Source organism: Lagopus leucura, unplaced genomic scaffold, assembly GCF_019238085.1.
Source record: "Lagopus leucura isolate 7727_CA_CO unplaced genomic scaffold, USGS_WTPT01 Super-Scaffold_100002, whole genome shotgun sequence".
In the NCBI taxonomy this organism is placed as follows: Eukaryota; Metazoa; Chordata; class Aves; order Galliformes; family Phasianidae; genus Lagopus; species Lagopus leucura.
This window is the reverse complement of record NW_024962263.1, coordinates 47,658,354-47,670,854: the sequence shown is the minus strand read 5'-3', so window position 1 is coordinate 47,670,854 and position 12,501 is coordinate 47,658,354. Positions and strand designations below refer to the sequence as shown.

Here is a 12,501-nt window from a genome sequence, read left to right as displayed (position 1 = left end):
AGCAGTGAACAGCCTTAGTTATAGCAGTAGTTGATGTTTCACCCCCTCTGAAGTGGTTGAAAGAAAGGCCCAGGCATGGCTAAGAATGTGTCTGTCGCTGATTTGTGAAGTGAGATTTTCCAATGAAGAAACACATTCACTGGGAAAAAATAACTGCAACAAACAAAGCTTGTGGTGGGTTCTGTCACTTTAAATCAAGCCTCCATCTCTGCTATAAAAACATGCCCTGCCTCTCCTCAAGTTATTGGCCCTGTTGGGAAAATTACCAGGCAATATTCTTAAGCCTGTTTTACAATGAGGTCAAAGTAAATGATGAAAATGGTCCCCTCTGACTTCAGAATGTATAAACAGTTGATGTGATCCATTAGCAGTGGAGAAAAAGGAAGAGACTTTATTTTAAAGCCAAAGAACTGAAGTCCTAGATTATTATTTCTTCCCAGAATCAGCACACGTTCTAAATGGTGCTCCTTAACACAGAAATTTGAGGCTGTGACTAAAAATGATACTAATAGCAATAATAATAATTTTTACATTTCAGAAATACTTCTGTTGTAACTCTATAAAATATGGGCCATGTTTTCATAGATGACAAGGACTCTGCAGCTCCCACGGGCTCTGAAATGAGAAGCAGCAGAGAAAAGTTTCTCACTGCTAATGCATTCACATGTATGACATTCACAAAGGAACACAAGTCATTGTGCCAAGGCAGCTGCTAGCACCTTCATCCAAACAGCCCACCTACCCTTTGGTCTCACAGTTATCATTCTTTTTTATATACAAAAAAGAACCAACAATCAGCTGCCTGATAGCTTTTAAGTGCACCGTTCAACTCCTGGTTCATCAAACGTGGCAGCCTGCACAGTGGTGAGCAGGGTTATGAGCGCGTTCCCTTAGCTCTGGGCACAGAGGCCTCTTGGGTAGATACAAGGTAGACAGCTGTGAATTGTAACACATCACAGTGCTGTGGGAACAACTCTTTCTATCTGAAAGAGCCAACTTTTGGACACAGATGTAAAACTTCTCACCATTTCTCCCACTGGAAAAGACTGATACTATGAGACCCAAACCCCAAATCTGCAGGCTTCCAAGGGTCCAAGCCCCTAACCCAAAGGAGAGTATCCCTCCTCCATGAATAAATACTTAACGACTTTCTGGAGTTCAGACTGACAATTCAGTCATGTCAGTTTATACAGCACTTAGGGACACTTCAGACTTGCATTATTGCAAAACAGAAAGATCTCCAAAATGTCACATCAAAGAAGAAAGCCATTCAGAAGTCCTACTAATGTAAAAATGAATCAAAATGAGCATTTTAAAAAAAATCTTCATGTCTCTATGAACCTTTGTAAAATATTGCAGCATGGATATTTCACTGTGTCAGATTTTAACTTGGGTAGAATTTCTGCAGCCAAATTGTAAACACTTTGAATGAGCATTATTATTATCAATCCACCTGTCAAATAAAAACAATTTTGAACCCACGACTTCCTAATTTTCTAAACTCTCTAAACTTCTTTCATCCTTTGAACAAACCATATACAATGTGTATTTTAATCTCTAACTTTGGAGAACATTGACTGTGATCTAAAATTCACTTTTTGTAATTGCAATTTCTTTCCTTGAACAAGAAAAAGGTATCAACAGGATACCAATTATATTAGCATGCAGGGCCATTTTATATTCTAACTTCACATTTCCTACGATAAACATAATTATCACTATTATAATCCACTACAAAAGGAGATATCTATGAAGTGCAACTACATCTTATATTGAAAACAGTTTATTCACTGAAGCAAGCCATATGTTTCTGTAATTTTGTGACTAAGTAAATTTTAAAGCACTGCAATTTCATTTCCAGTGCCACATCCAAGAGAAGCACTGTCTCAGTTCTTCAACTTTCCTTTGAGACATCAGTCAGAACCAGCTCTGTGCTGTCAGGCCCTTTGAAGGGGGGCAACAAGGATATGAAAATAGATAGTCCCTACCATCTCTCTGCCACTCAATACACCAGAGACTCTTGGAAACTCCAGAGAAGTTCCTGCAGTCTCCAAATAGTGAATGCTCACTTGTTCAGTGAAGATGGCTTATATGCAAAATTTTTGCAACACAGTGCTTGCTGGGAGAATAAGAACAATATTAGATGCAGACAGATTTAGGGTATACAGATAGGAAACTTCTCTGAAATACAACAACATAATTTTCAGACCTGCAACAATGCCAGATTTTGATCAACTTTAATAAAGGACAAGGCACACCCTCAATATAAGAACTAGGTTCCTTCCAAAGTTAAAGTCTGTTTTCCACAGCCTGGGAGTAAAATACCTCAGTGAGATGGCAATAACAATTTTATAACAAAAATATTTTCCTTGATCTCATTCTTCAAAAAGGATAAAAGATTTTTTCTAAAGTTATCAAAAAGCACTTGGCTCAAAACAGCAAACCAGCACAGAAAATTCAATCTAGTTAACTGAAGGAAGGGAACAGTAAATGCAAATAAGGTTTTGGGATAGAAAATATTAAGCAAATTTATCTATAGATGCTGGTAAAATTTCTGCTCAACCATAGAAGAAACAAATTATTATCTATGCTGGTTTACGATAAATGAACGGGATTCCAGTTCCTTAACTGTTATTACCTGAAAGTCAGCAGTAATAAGGCTGTTATTCTGGAAATTTCTTTTTTTTTTTTTTTTTCTATGTGTTACCTGATTTTTAGAGAAACTAGTGAATTCTGGCTATTAGTGAGGAGGAAGTCTGGGACTCTGCAGACTGTGTGAGTATGAAAAAGGTGAGACTTCTGATCCCGAAATTTGGTTACATGATTTCATTGAGAGGCTGATCAAGAAAAAGGAGATATTTCACTTCAAATAAATGAATTATGAGCAAATAAAAAAAAAAAAAAAAGACTGATTTTAGTGAAACTGGCTTTTTAAGAGGCAAGTCCTACTCCTTCTATTGGACTGCTGTCTAATGGAACAGTTATATGAAACTTGAGATTATGAGATTAGAAATTATCATACGCCATTCTTACAAGTTATCATCTTTTCAATCCTTTATCACAACACTTTAATAAAGAAGGACATTGTCCTGTAAGATAATTGTTTGTTATATATGATATATGACCAAGCAGAGATGCTGTTGATCAGAAGATCTTTTCCTCTGTCTTGATTTTCAATAGAAACTTTCCAGACTGAACAGCTTACAGGCACTGGGCAGCAATGGTGAATGAGCTTGACTATGCTGATTCTCAAATCATCAAACATAGGGTATAGACAAAAAGCAAATTATACAATATGCAAATATATAGTATCTCCGCTGTATTACACATGCTCAGCTTCTTCTCCATAGAGAAATCCTTTGCAAAATGTACTAGCAATTAACACAAATGTAATTGGTGGCAGTTATGATTTAGCTATCAGAAGAAGAAAAAACACATCCTCTTTCACCAAATCATATATATGTATGTTAAATATACATATGACAGAAAGAGATTGATGCTGTTGAGGGTTGCTAAAGCAATGGAACTGCTACATACAGTTTCATCTGCTACATGCTGCTTTTATCCTAACCAGACAATTTTCCAACCTGAGCAGAGCAGCCCACAGACTGCAGCAGCCTTGGACACCTTTCCATAACTTGCATGGTCTTCATATAAGAAAGGATGGAGAAACACGCATGAAATCCTGGACAGCTCATAGTATGTGCAGCCTTCTCATGTCATAGTAAGAAACAACCCCTATTTTTTCCAGTGTCATGATAAAACTCTGCACATTTCTTTCTGAACGCTTTCAGAAAGAAAACAAGATTGCAGAGAATGAAGAAACTATTACTTAATGTTTTGCTGTTGTTTTTGTTTTTGTTTTTTTAAATGAAACATATTTTGTGGTATGCAATGAAAACAAGAAAAGTGGGTATATTAATATGCTCTTAGTCCTTTTGCTTGTTATATTTATCCTTCCATTATTAATTCTAAATAATGCAGTATAGCCTCCACCTTGTAAATAAGTAGGCAAATGAACAGCAGGATGCAGTGTATAGTACAATGGAATTTTCTGAGATCACATGTATAAATATTTGTCAGATCAAGGCCCAAACTGTCAGTAAGGTGCTCAATTTAAATTGAGGAAAGAGGCAGTGGCAGCACCTGGCAGATTAAATGTATGGATTGACCCACAAGGGAAAAGTTATTTTATTTTTCAAAATATTTGAAGCCATGAGCTCTCTAGTATGTTCCAAATTGAAAACATTCTTTTTTTTACATAATTTTTATGAACCTTAGGAATAAAAATTAATTTGGACAAGTTGAAAGAGAGACTCAACTCCATGACTAACATGGGAATTACCCTAATCCTCTCTTCAACTTAATCATAGAATTTTAACAAGGTTTTTCTGGAAGCCCTTGAGATCTCCTAGGTTGAACGTTAACGTGTCCATTATTTTTCCACTGCTTAGAGCACACTCATAAATGCAATCTGTAGCTGAGTTATGAGATAAACTCTTTGAGCTCTAAATCACTTGTTTGAATCTCGGCCAGAAATTGTCTCCATTTGCATGATATATGTGAAAAGGGCTGATGATGGCAATCTAGTTATCTGTTCCGTTGATGATCTCAATCTAGCACCAATTCTAACTCCCAAGCCCTAACTATGCCCACTTGTTACTAGTTTACTTCTGGAACAAGCTGTTCTCTGGGGGATCATGCTGCAAAAGAATATCAGAAGCCCCGAGGAGCCATCCACATTCATGAGCAACTCACAAGTTTCCGCTCTGCTCTCATAACATGATTTGTGCAGAAATTATACCACAAAAAGTGTAACCTATCCCTGCTCTATCAGATTCTCTTGATCACAGCACCCAGAACCAGGAAAGTCCACGAGCAGGAGAGCACTTTTGGTTACAACAGTATAAATAATGGAAACCCCTGCTTAGTAGAAATCCATTCAAGACTGAAAGATTCAGTATAACACTGTTTGTGAGAGCAGTTTTTCTACCCTGGTTAGTATTTCTGCATAGAAACCTGAAGGCAGTAACAGGACTCTAAGAAGCATCAGGCAGAACACAGAGCTGGTCGCCTTCCAGACATGCTGTAGAGCCTTTTGCTTTTTCAGGCCTGTAGGGATGGATGGGCTGAGGGAGTATGAGAGGCCTGTCTCCTCCAGCTGATGGGTAATTATTCTAATTGGACTGCTTGTTTGCAGCATTGTTTATATGGCGTGCTTTGCATTTTGTAGCACACTTGTGAGAGTGAATAAATGGTCAAACAGCATAGTTAATTAATGTTGTTATTATTATGTCTACCTACCTGAAAATACAAAGAGGAATTTGTTACTGATGGAAAGTCAGTGTTTCATAAGCAAATCTGAGCAAAAGCTCAAGGTAAGCCACAAAGACTGACAGAGTACGTGCACTACCAGGTGCAAACTTGGGAAACTCACCGCAGTATGAAAATACAAACACCAGCAGTAGCTTTTCTGCACACTTTCCTTCCATTCCAAGCTGCGTTTGATTCCAGAACCGCATTATCAGACACTGCTTCCCTCCTTTATTGCCTATCACAACTCTTGGCTTTGATACAATTTCATGGGCTACAACTTTAAGAAAGCGTATGGAATAAAAGGGGTGCTGATTTTCTGTCGGGGCTGTCCCTCCTCACCTGAGCCCCATTTGCTTTTTAATGCCTCCAGGTGGGTGTGGTTCTCCCCGGTCCGGGGCTGCATTGGAGACGCGGTCCGGCAGGCGCACGGTTCGGGTGCGCGGCTGCACGGCACCGGTCCCCGGTGTTTGCCATTCTGCATCTCGTGCAACCAGCATCGTGCGAGTGTCCTCGGCAAAATGTAAAAGCAAATCTGCTGTTTTCTTTCGAAACAAAAGAAGGGGAGGGGGGAAAAAGGAAAAAAAAAAAAAAAAAAAGGCAGGCGCTGAGAGTGTTTTTCTTGCAAACTGAAGTGTAGAATAAGATGCTTTAAAATAACGCACCATTTTGAGTCAACATTTGGTGAGATTGCCTTCCTGGGAATGCCTACAAATCCTCCTCTTATTATGTCCCAGGATGGGAGCTGCGATGCATGGACACAAAACAACTTTGCTCAGCGACCTGAGGGAAGCTCCTTGCCAGCTCCGCTACTGACCCAGCACTGATAGTCGCTGCTGTGACTGGTCGCTCAGCAGCGCTCCCCGCTTCCGTTAAGCACGCTGGCATTTTTTGGACGCGCGGACCGCAGCGCCGGCCAAAGCTTTGAAAAACATTGGCTGGTAAATTCGGCAGGTAGTTTGGAATAGAAAGGAGTAAGGAAGAAAGAGGAAGAGATAGAGGAGGAGTAATAGAAATAATAATAAGCAACCTTCTCAGCAGCAGCATTAGAACCAAACTTGTGACTCCGGCAGCGCCCCGCAACCCCCGGGAATGACACCCCTGGGTCTTCCCTCCTTCCGTCCCTCCCCCTCGCCCCCCAAACAATCGCAGCGAAGCAAGTTAGGAGCGTTTCTATAATTATTTTTCTCTTTGTTCCCGGATTGCTGGCGCTGCGGAGTGCCCCAGCCCCGTACCCGCTCCCCGGAGCGAGGCGGGGCAGCTCCATTGGTCGTAGGGAGCGGCTGCGCCCGGCGCGCACACACGCACAGAGGCTGCTCGGTATTGTTATCATCGTGCTTCGGCGGAGGGCTCTGCGTGCAGGGGGAGGGGTGGAGGGAGGGAAGAAAGAGGCAGAGAGAAAGTGGAGACGGAGCATGCAGCAGGGCTGGGGCCGGGGCAGCGGCGGGGCTGGCACGCCCGGGGCGAGGCGCTGAGCGGAACGGAGCCGCCCGCCCGAGCTCGCCGGGGAGCAGAGCGGGGAGGAGAGGGGCGGGCACGATCCGGGCGTGGGGACGGCGCCGAGGACTGCCGCGCCGAGCCGCCGCCGCACCGGCCTGGCAGCAGCGGCAGCAGCTACTTCTTTCTTATCTCGCAGCCTTTTGTTCGCCCATCCTCCTCCTCCTCCTCCTCCTCTTCCCTGCCCACCCTCTGCACCGCGGAGGGGGCTCTCAGAGAGAAAAGCAGCCTGACCCGGAGCCGAGTTTCCCCCATCCTCCGCCTCTCTCCGTCTCTCTCTTCCCCCGCTGCATCGCTGCCCATGAGCTAGAGCGGTAGGCGGCAGCTAGCGCCGCGGCACCGGCTCGGGCAGGCGGGGACAGAGCGCAGCCCCGGGAGCCGCCGGCGCCCGACCCTCCCTCCGCTCCCGCCGCACCCCTCGCCCCGCTCCGGGCTCCAGCCGCGCTCCAGGACCGCCGGGGGCCGCCCCGCCGCCGCCCCTCCTCGCCTCCATGTGCCGGATAGCGGGAACGCCGCCGCGGATCTTGCCGCCGCTGGCGCTGATGTTGCTGGCGGCCCTGCAGCAGGTAAGCACCGCCGGCGGCGGGTGGGAAGCGGGGCCGGGCTGCGGCTCTTTGTTCCCCTGCGGGCGGCGGTGCCCGGGGAAAGCCGGCGGGAGGAGCGGCGGGGCGCGGGATACGCTGCCGGCCACCTGCTCGGGGCTGGGGGAGAGCAGGTGCGGAGGGATGCGCGTGTATGTATGGGGGGAATAGGGGAGTCCGGTGCTAGTTTTGCGGACGGAAGAGGGGTATCTCCCTCGTATCGAGCGTGGGGGAGAAAGTAGCGGAACGGACACGGTGCGGGGAAACAGAAGCGGTGCGGCGTAAGGCAGAGCCCCGCGTCCCTCCCGGGCAGGTGGGGCTACAGCCCGGCCGGCCTCGCCGAGAGGGCACGGCGTTCCGCCGGCTCCGTGCCCGCTAATCCCTTCCCGGGAAGAATTTAATCAGCCGCCGCCTCCGTGCGGCCGCTGGTCGCCCACCCCCTGCGTGTAACGGGAATTTCTAGCGGGACGAGACTGAGCTCCGAAGTGTGTAATGCACGGCCGGAACCCCTCCGCACGGCCCGGGAGGGCTCGAGGTGCGGAGCGTTCCCGGGGCAGCGCTCGGAGGGAAAGCGGAACCCGCGTCGGGGCAGGTGCCGGGCGGCAAAATGGATCCCGCAGGGGTGCCCTGAGCGCCGGGGGGATGCGGTGGGAGCGGGTGGCGGCCGCTGACCCCCGGCTTTGTGCCGGCTGAGCCCAGCCCGGGGGGTGGAGAGGGCGGTAAATCTGAGGGACAGATGGCGCAGATCATCGCCTCTTAATGGTATTTACGGTGGGGGCATTTCTGACGGGTTGGGGGAGAGGCCGGAGGCCGGGCCGGCGGCGGGGACAGGACCCCGGGGCGCTGCGGCGGTCTCCGCCTCCCGCATGGGCTGCGGCCGGGCCGGCGGCCCCTGTCCATGGTGAGCGGCGGGGCAAGAGGGAGCTCTGTCGCCTCTCCGCCGCTCCCCTCACCGCGTGCCCCTCTGCGATCCCCGGGCGTCCCAGGCGCGCCCGGGGCTGCTGTCTGACGGCGGGCAGCGCGGTGGCGGATTTCAGCCGTGGCCCTCAGAGGGCAGAGGCACGGAGCTGTCTGTCCGTCCATCGCGGTGGAAGAGCGTCCGGCAGGACTCGACTGACTTCCATGATAGCAGCCACTCTGCTCAGAAACTTGTTATGTGCCACTTTAGCTTTGTTTTATGCTTGTTTTTGCAAGGCAGAAGCCAGACCCCAAAAACCAGTACCGACTGATTTTTAGTGCTGTTAATCGCGCACACTTTCAGTTCTGTTCAGTCTTCCTGTCTCATTGACTCTTCAAAGCCCACTTTCTGCACTGAGCCTGTATTTCATCTTTTTCCTACCCGGGGCAGGTTGGAAATGAAGCTGGAACTGTGAATTGGGGACAGGAGGGAACCTCGCTGCTTTCATGCATCACTCAGTGTCACCATTGTGTTACGCTTGGGGAATCCAATTTCCCCCTTGTTTGGGTATCCATTAAATCAGGTTAGGACTGATTTTTAATAGTGTGTAACAAAATTGGAACTTGGGTATGAAATCAGATTTATAGACCTGTGTCTGTACAGCACTTTATTTATTTTTTCTTTCATGTGAACTGTGAAGAGCCCTCACAAACAGGGTGCAGTGGGAACTTCTTTTTCCTGCCTGGGTACCTGCTCCTTTTGGTTTGTACAAGGTTATCTCTTTAAGGTTCTTCTGCAGTGTTGAACCTTCCAGCTTTTTCCTGCCTCTTTGCAACACAAGAGCTCTCTGCCTTTATTGTCTGAAGTTATTGATCACTCATTTTTCATCAGTGATGTGGAAAAGCAGTCATGATGGAATGCTTGATCATAACTGGAAGTGTATTTTAAGTCAGATCTGTGGGTTCTGTGTGTGTTTGGAAGAAAGGGCTTTAGATTTCTGGCAATGTATAATGCACATGGGATGCAAGAGAATGTAAACTGCGCTTGATTTTGCTGATCAGCCAATTCAGTGTGAGGCTGGAAGCACTGTGTACAGAACCTGGGAGGTGGTAGGATAGAAGAAGCGGTATCTGCTTTTCTGCCCCAAAGCATCAGCTGCTTCTGGAACAGGAATAACAACAAAACAGAAGCAGAGGAAGAGATGGTTTGAGTGTTGGGTTTATGGGAATAAAACTGAGATGAGTTAAAAATTAAATGGAAAAGGGAATAGAAATTAAGTGCTCAAAAGGGGAATTGTTCTTTTTAAGTACAGGGTGATGGGACCACTCCATGGGCGTTCTCTATTTCTAAGTGAGAACAAATAATAATGTGATTATAGAGCCCTGCAAATGTAGAAGACTGGTTTGAATTCGAATTACGATGACAAGGGATGTAAGTTATTACTCCCTGCAGGCAGTTTTGGTCTTATTCCAGGTCTTAGCAAACGTATCCAGGTGATAAAACTGTTGCCCTAAATGACATTCCTGTTAAGCTGCCTCAGCTGTGAATTCAGTGATTGAGTTTCTTGTCAACTAGACCACTCGTACCTTCAGCTCTGGTCCCTGGCAGAATGGGGCGAGACACATGAATGCAGTTTTCAACAGGAGAGCTGAGATCATTTATTCTGAATGTATCTCATAACACACGTGTCTTAGATATTTTTTTTTAGCCAAACTATTTTAAGTGTTATAGTAGATACGTGATTGTATAAGAACTAAAATGAGTTTGAGGATGTCTCTTAAACAAAGCAAACTCGAACATCATTACTCCCTTGAAAGTGAACTGAATGTGTTTTATAATGCGTTTCATAAGCCCTGGAACAGAACACTTATGTGTGTGGCTCAACCTTTGTGGATCTTCCTGTCCTGTTTTTACTTCACCTTCAAAGAATCTGAGAAGTTAAATGTGGCAGGATGCTGCAGCAGAGAGCTCTCTGCTCCCTGTCTGCCTGGTTTAGGTGATAGTGGTGCCACTGACATGTCCTCAAAAGTCTGATATCTTCAAAATTGAATAAAACAAATGTATTTTTGGAAACCTGTCTTTGGGATTTTAAAGTGGATGCATTATTTTAAAATACATTTTTCAAATAGGCTTTTTCTGTAAACTGCTTTTTCTGCCTGTTATAGGACAGAAATAGATGTCGCTAAAGTAGGCAGTGAATTTTTGGAATTGAAATCACTGGTTGACAAAATAGGAAATTCTGTTTTCTCTCAACAGGTATTGTAGCAAGCTCATAAATGTATACGATGCCAATGTAACAGAAGATAGATATTTTCTTGTATTGTATTCATATTTTTTCATTTTAATAAATGATGTGTGTTTTCTGGAAAGCCTTCTATTGCTCTCTTCCTTTGTGTGCAGTACTGCTATGTAAGCATGCAATTTAATGTGCTATAAAGAAAAGTCAGTTACATTTGTGGGTTTTGTTATACCTGTTTTAAAATATCACCCTGAATTGTCATATTTTTAAACAACATCTAGTTAAGAAAGTGTAACTCAAAAACTTCCCATCTACTGTCTTTCTTTCTGCTCCCAGAAGTTGGAGGAACTCCCAGAAACATCACTGGAAAAACCCTGTCATGTTCTATCTTAATTATTTTCAGTGGCATTTTTATGTCAGTAATTTCAATTATTGATGTTTTTAATAACTGAACACATAAGAAAATTTGGTTCTTATAGTAGTATAACAAGTAAATTTTAGTAGTATAATATTTAAAAATAGCCTGGGGAAGTTGTGAATCAAGTTATTTTTGCTCATCGCAGACTGCCTTGCGCAAGGGACATTTTGTCATGTGGCAGCAAACAGGAACAGTTGAATGGCTTTTCTTGCCTGAATGAGAGGATCATCTACCAGTTAAACTCCTTGTCTCCCACTGTTGTTTTTCCTTTTTTTTTTTCTGAATGCTTTTTTGTTTTACTTATTTTTATTTTTTAAGTTTAAATAACATGTGGTTGAGTAGTTCACCAGCTACCAGCAGCTAGGATAAGAATTTATACCTTAAACAATGTGCATACAAGATATCAATTTGCTCACCTAAGAATCTGAACCTCTAATGTATAACGGTGTTTTTTATGTATTTATTTTTAAGCTTTTTTTGTTGTTATTACAAAGCATAGGAGAAGCCTATAGTGTCATAGTGGATACGCTTCATTTATCTACTACCTCATTCTTTCCAGTTGTGTATGAAGTGGAATGGGGCAAATCTCATATGAATGATGAAAGTAAAGTAAACACTCAGTGTCTTTTGCAGTAGAAATTATCATTTTTATAGCAATTTTCCTCGCTTTTTACTGAAGTGATGCTTGTTGCTTGGTCACTGGTTGCCTATACCAGGCAGAAGTGAGTTTGTCTAGAATCAGAGAATCATTTGAGTTAAGAAGGGACCTTTAAAGGCCAAGTAGTCCGACTTCACTGCAGTGAGCAGAGGCATCTACAGCTACATCAGGTTATTGAGTGTCCCAGTCCGTCCTGACCTTGAATATCTCCAGAGATGGAATACCCACCACCTCTCTGGGCAGCCTTTTCCTGTGCTTCTCTGCAAGAGAGAACTTCAGGAAAAAAGGTGGTGTGTATTAATGTGGGATGAGTTTGAGGAGGATTTGTCTTGCCAGAGAGTGTTTGTAGCTTGTGGCTGATGGGAGAAAGACCTTCCTCATCTGAGTGTTGGGCTGTGTTCCAGCTCCCTTTCTTGTGGCAGTGGCAGATCAGTGGATGACCTAATCTGCGTGATTCATAATTTGATTTGATCCTGCCATTCCCACTGAAAGATCATGGGAGCTCTGTCTGAATAAAGAGGGGAAATTAGGCATTCTATTTTTAAATGGCTTATGAAAACAGATATAGCAGCTTCCAAGATGGAAGGTATATCACTGCCAAGTCTTTTCAACGATTCACTTAAACTATTTGGTTTTAGTCAGTATTCATGTATTTAATTAAATATCATATATCCAAAAGGCGCGTTTATGCTCTCCTCTAGGCACTCCTTGACATATTTAAAAAATATATTTTTACCAACAGACTCGCCTAGGGACTCCTCCATTCCTTATAATTAGCACATAATTATCACCCAGCAGCTGAAGACATAGTTAAAATTTTGTGATCCCCCAAAAGAGTTCTTCCAGATAGGCCTTGCAAGGCCTCCCCTGAAGGTCAGAAAAACCCAGAGCTCTTCT

At 44.5% G+C, this 12,501-nt stretch overlaps 1 protein-coding gene across 2 annotated transcripts in view; it reads left to right on the top strand.

The window, feature by feature from the left end:
• The first annotated feature begins 7,272 nt into the window (after nucleotides 1-7,272).
• The window catches only part of CDH2 (cadherin 2), a 113,244-nt gene continuing 108,015 nt past the window's right edge, over nucleotides 7,273-12,501 (top strand). The window contains exon 1 of one of the 2 annotated variants that reach the window (XM_042868989.1): nucleotides 7,273-7,376. In XM_042868989.1, the coding sequence (XP_042724923.1) occupies nucleotides 7,302-7,376 (75 nt within the window). In that variant the 5' untranslated portion in view covers nucleotides 7,273-7,301. Of the gene's footprint in view, nucleotides 7,377-7,834; nucleotides 7,927-12,501 lie in introns of those variants that run through there. The other variant, XM_042868990.1, reaches the window with a different exon arrangement.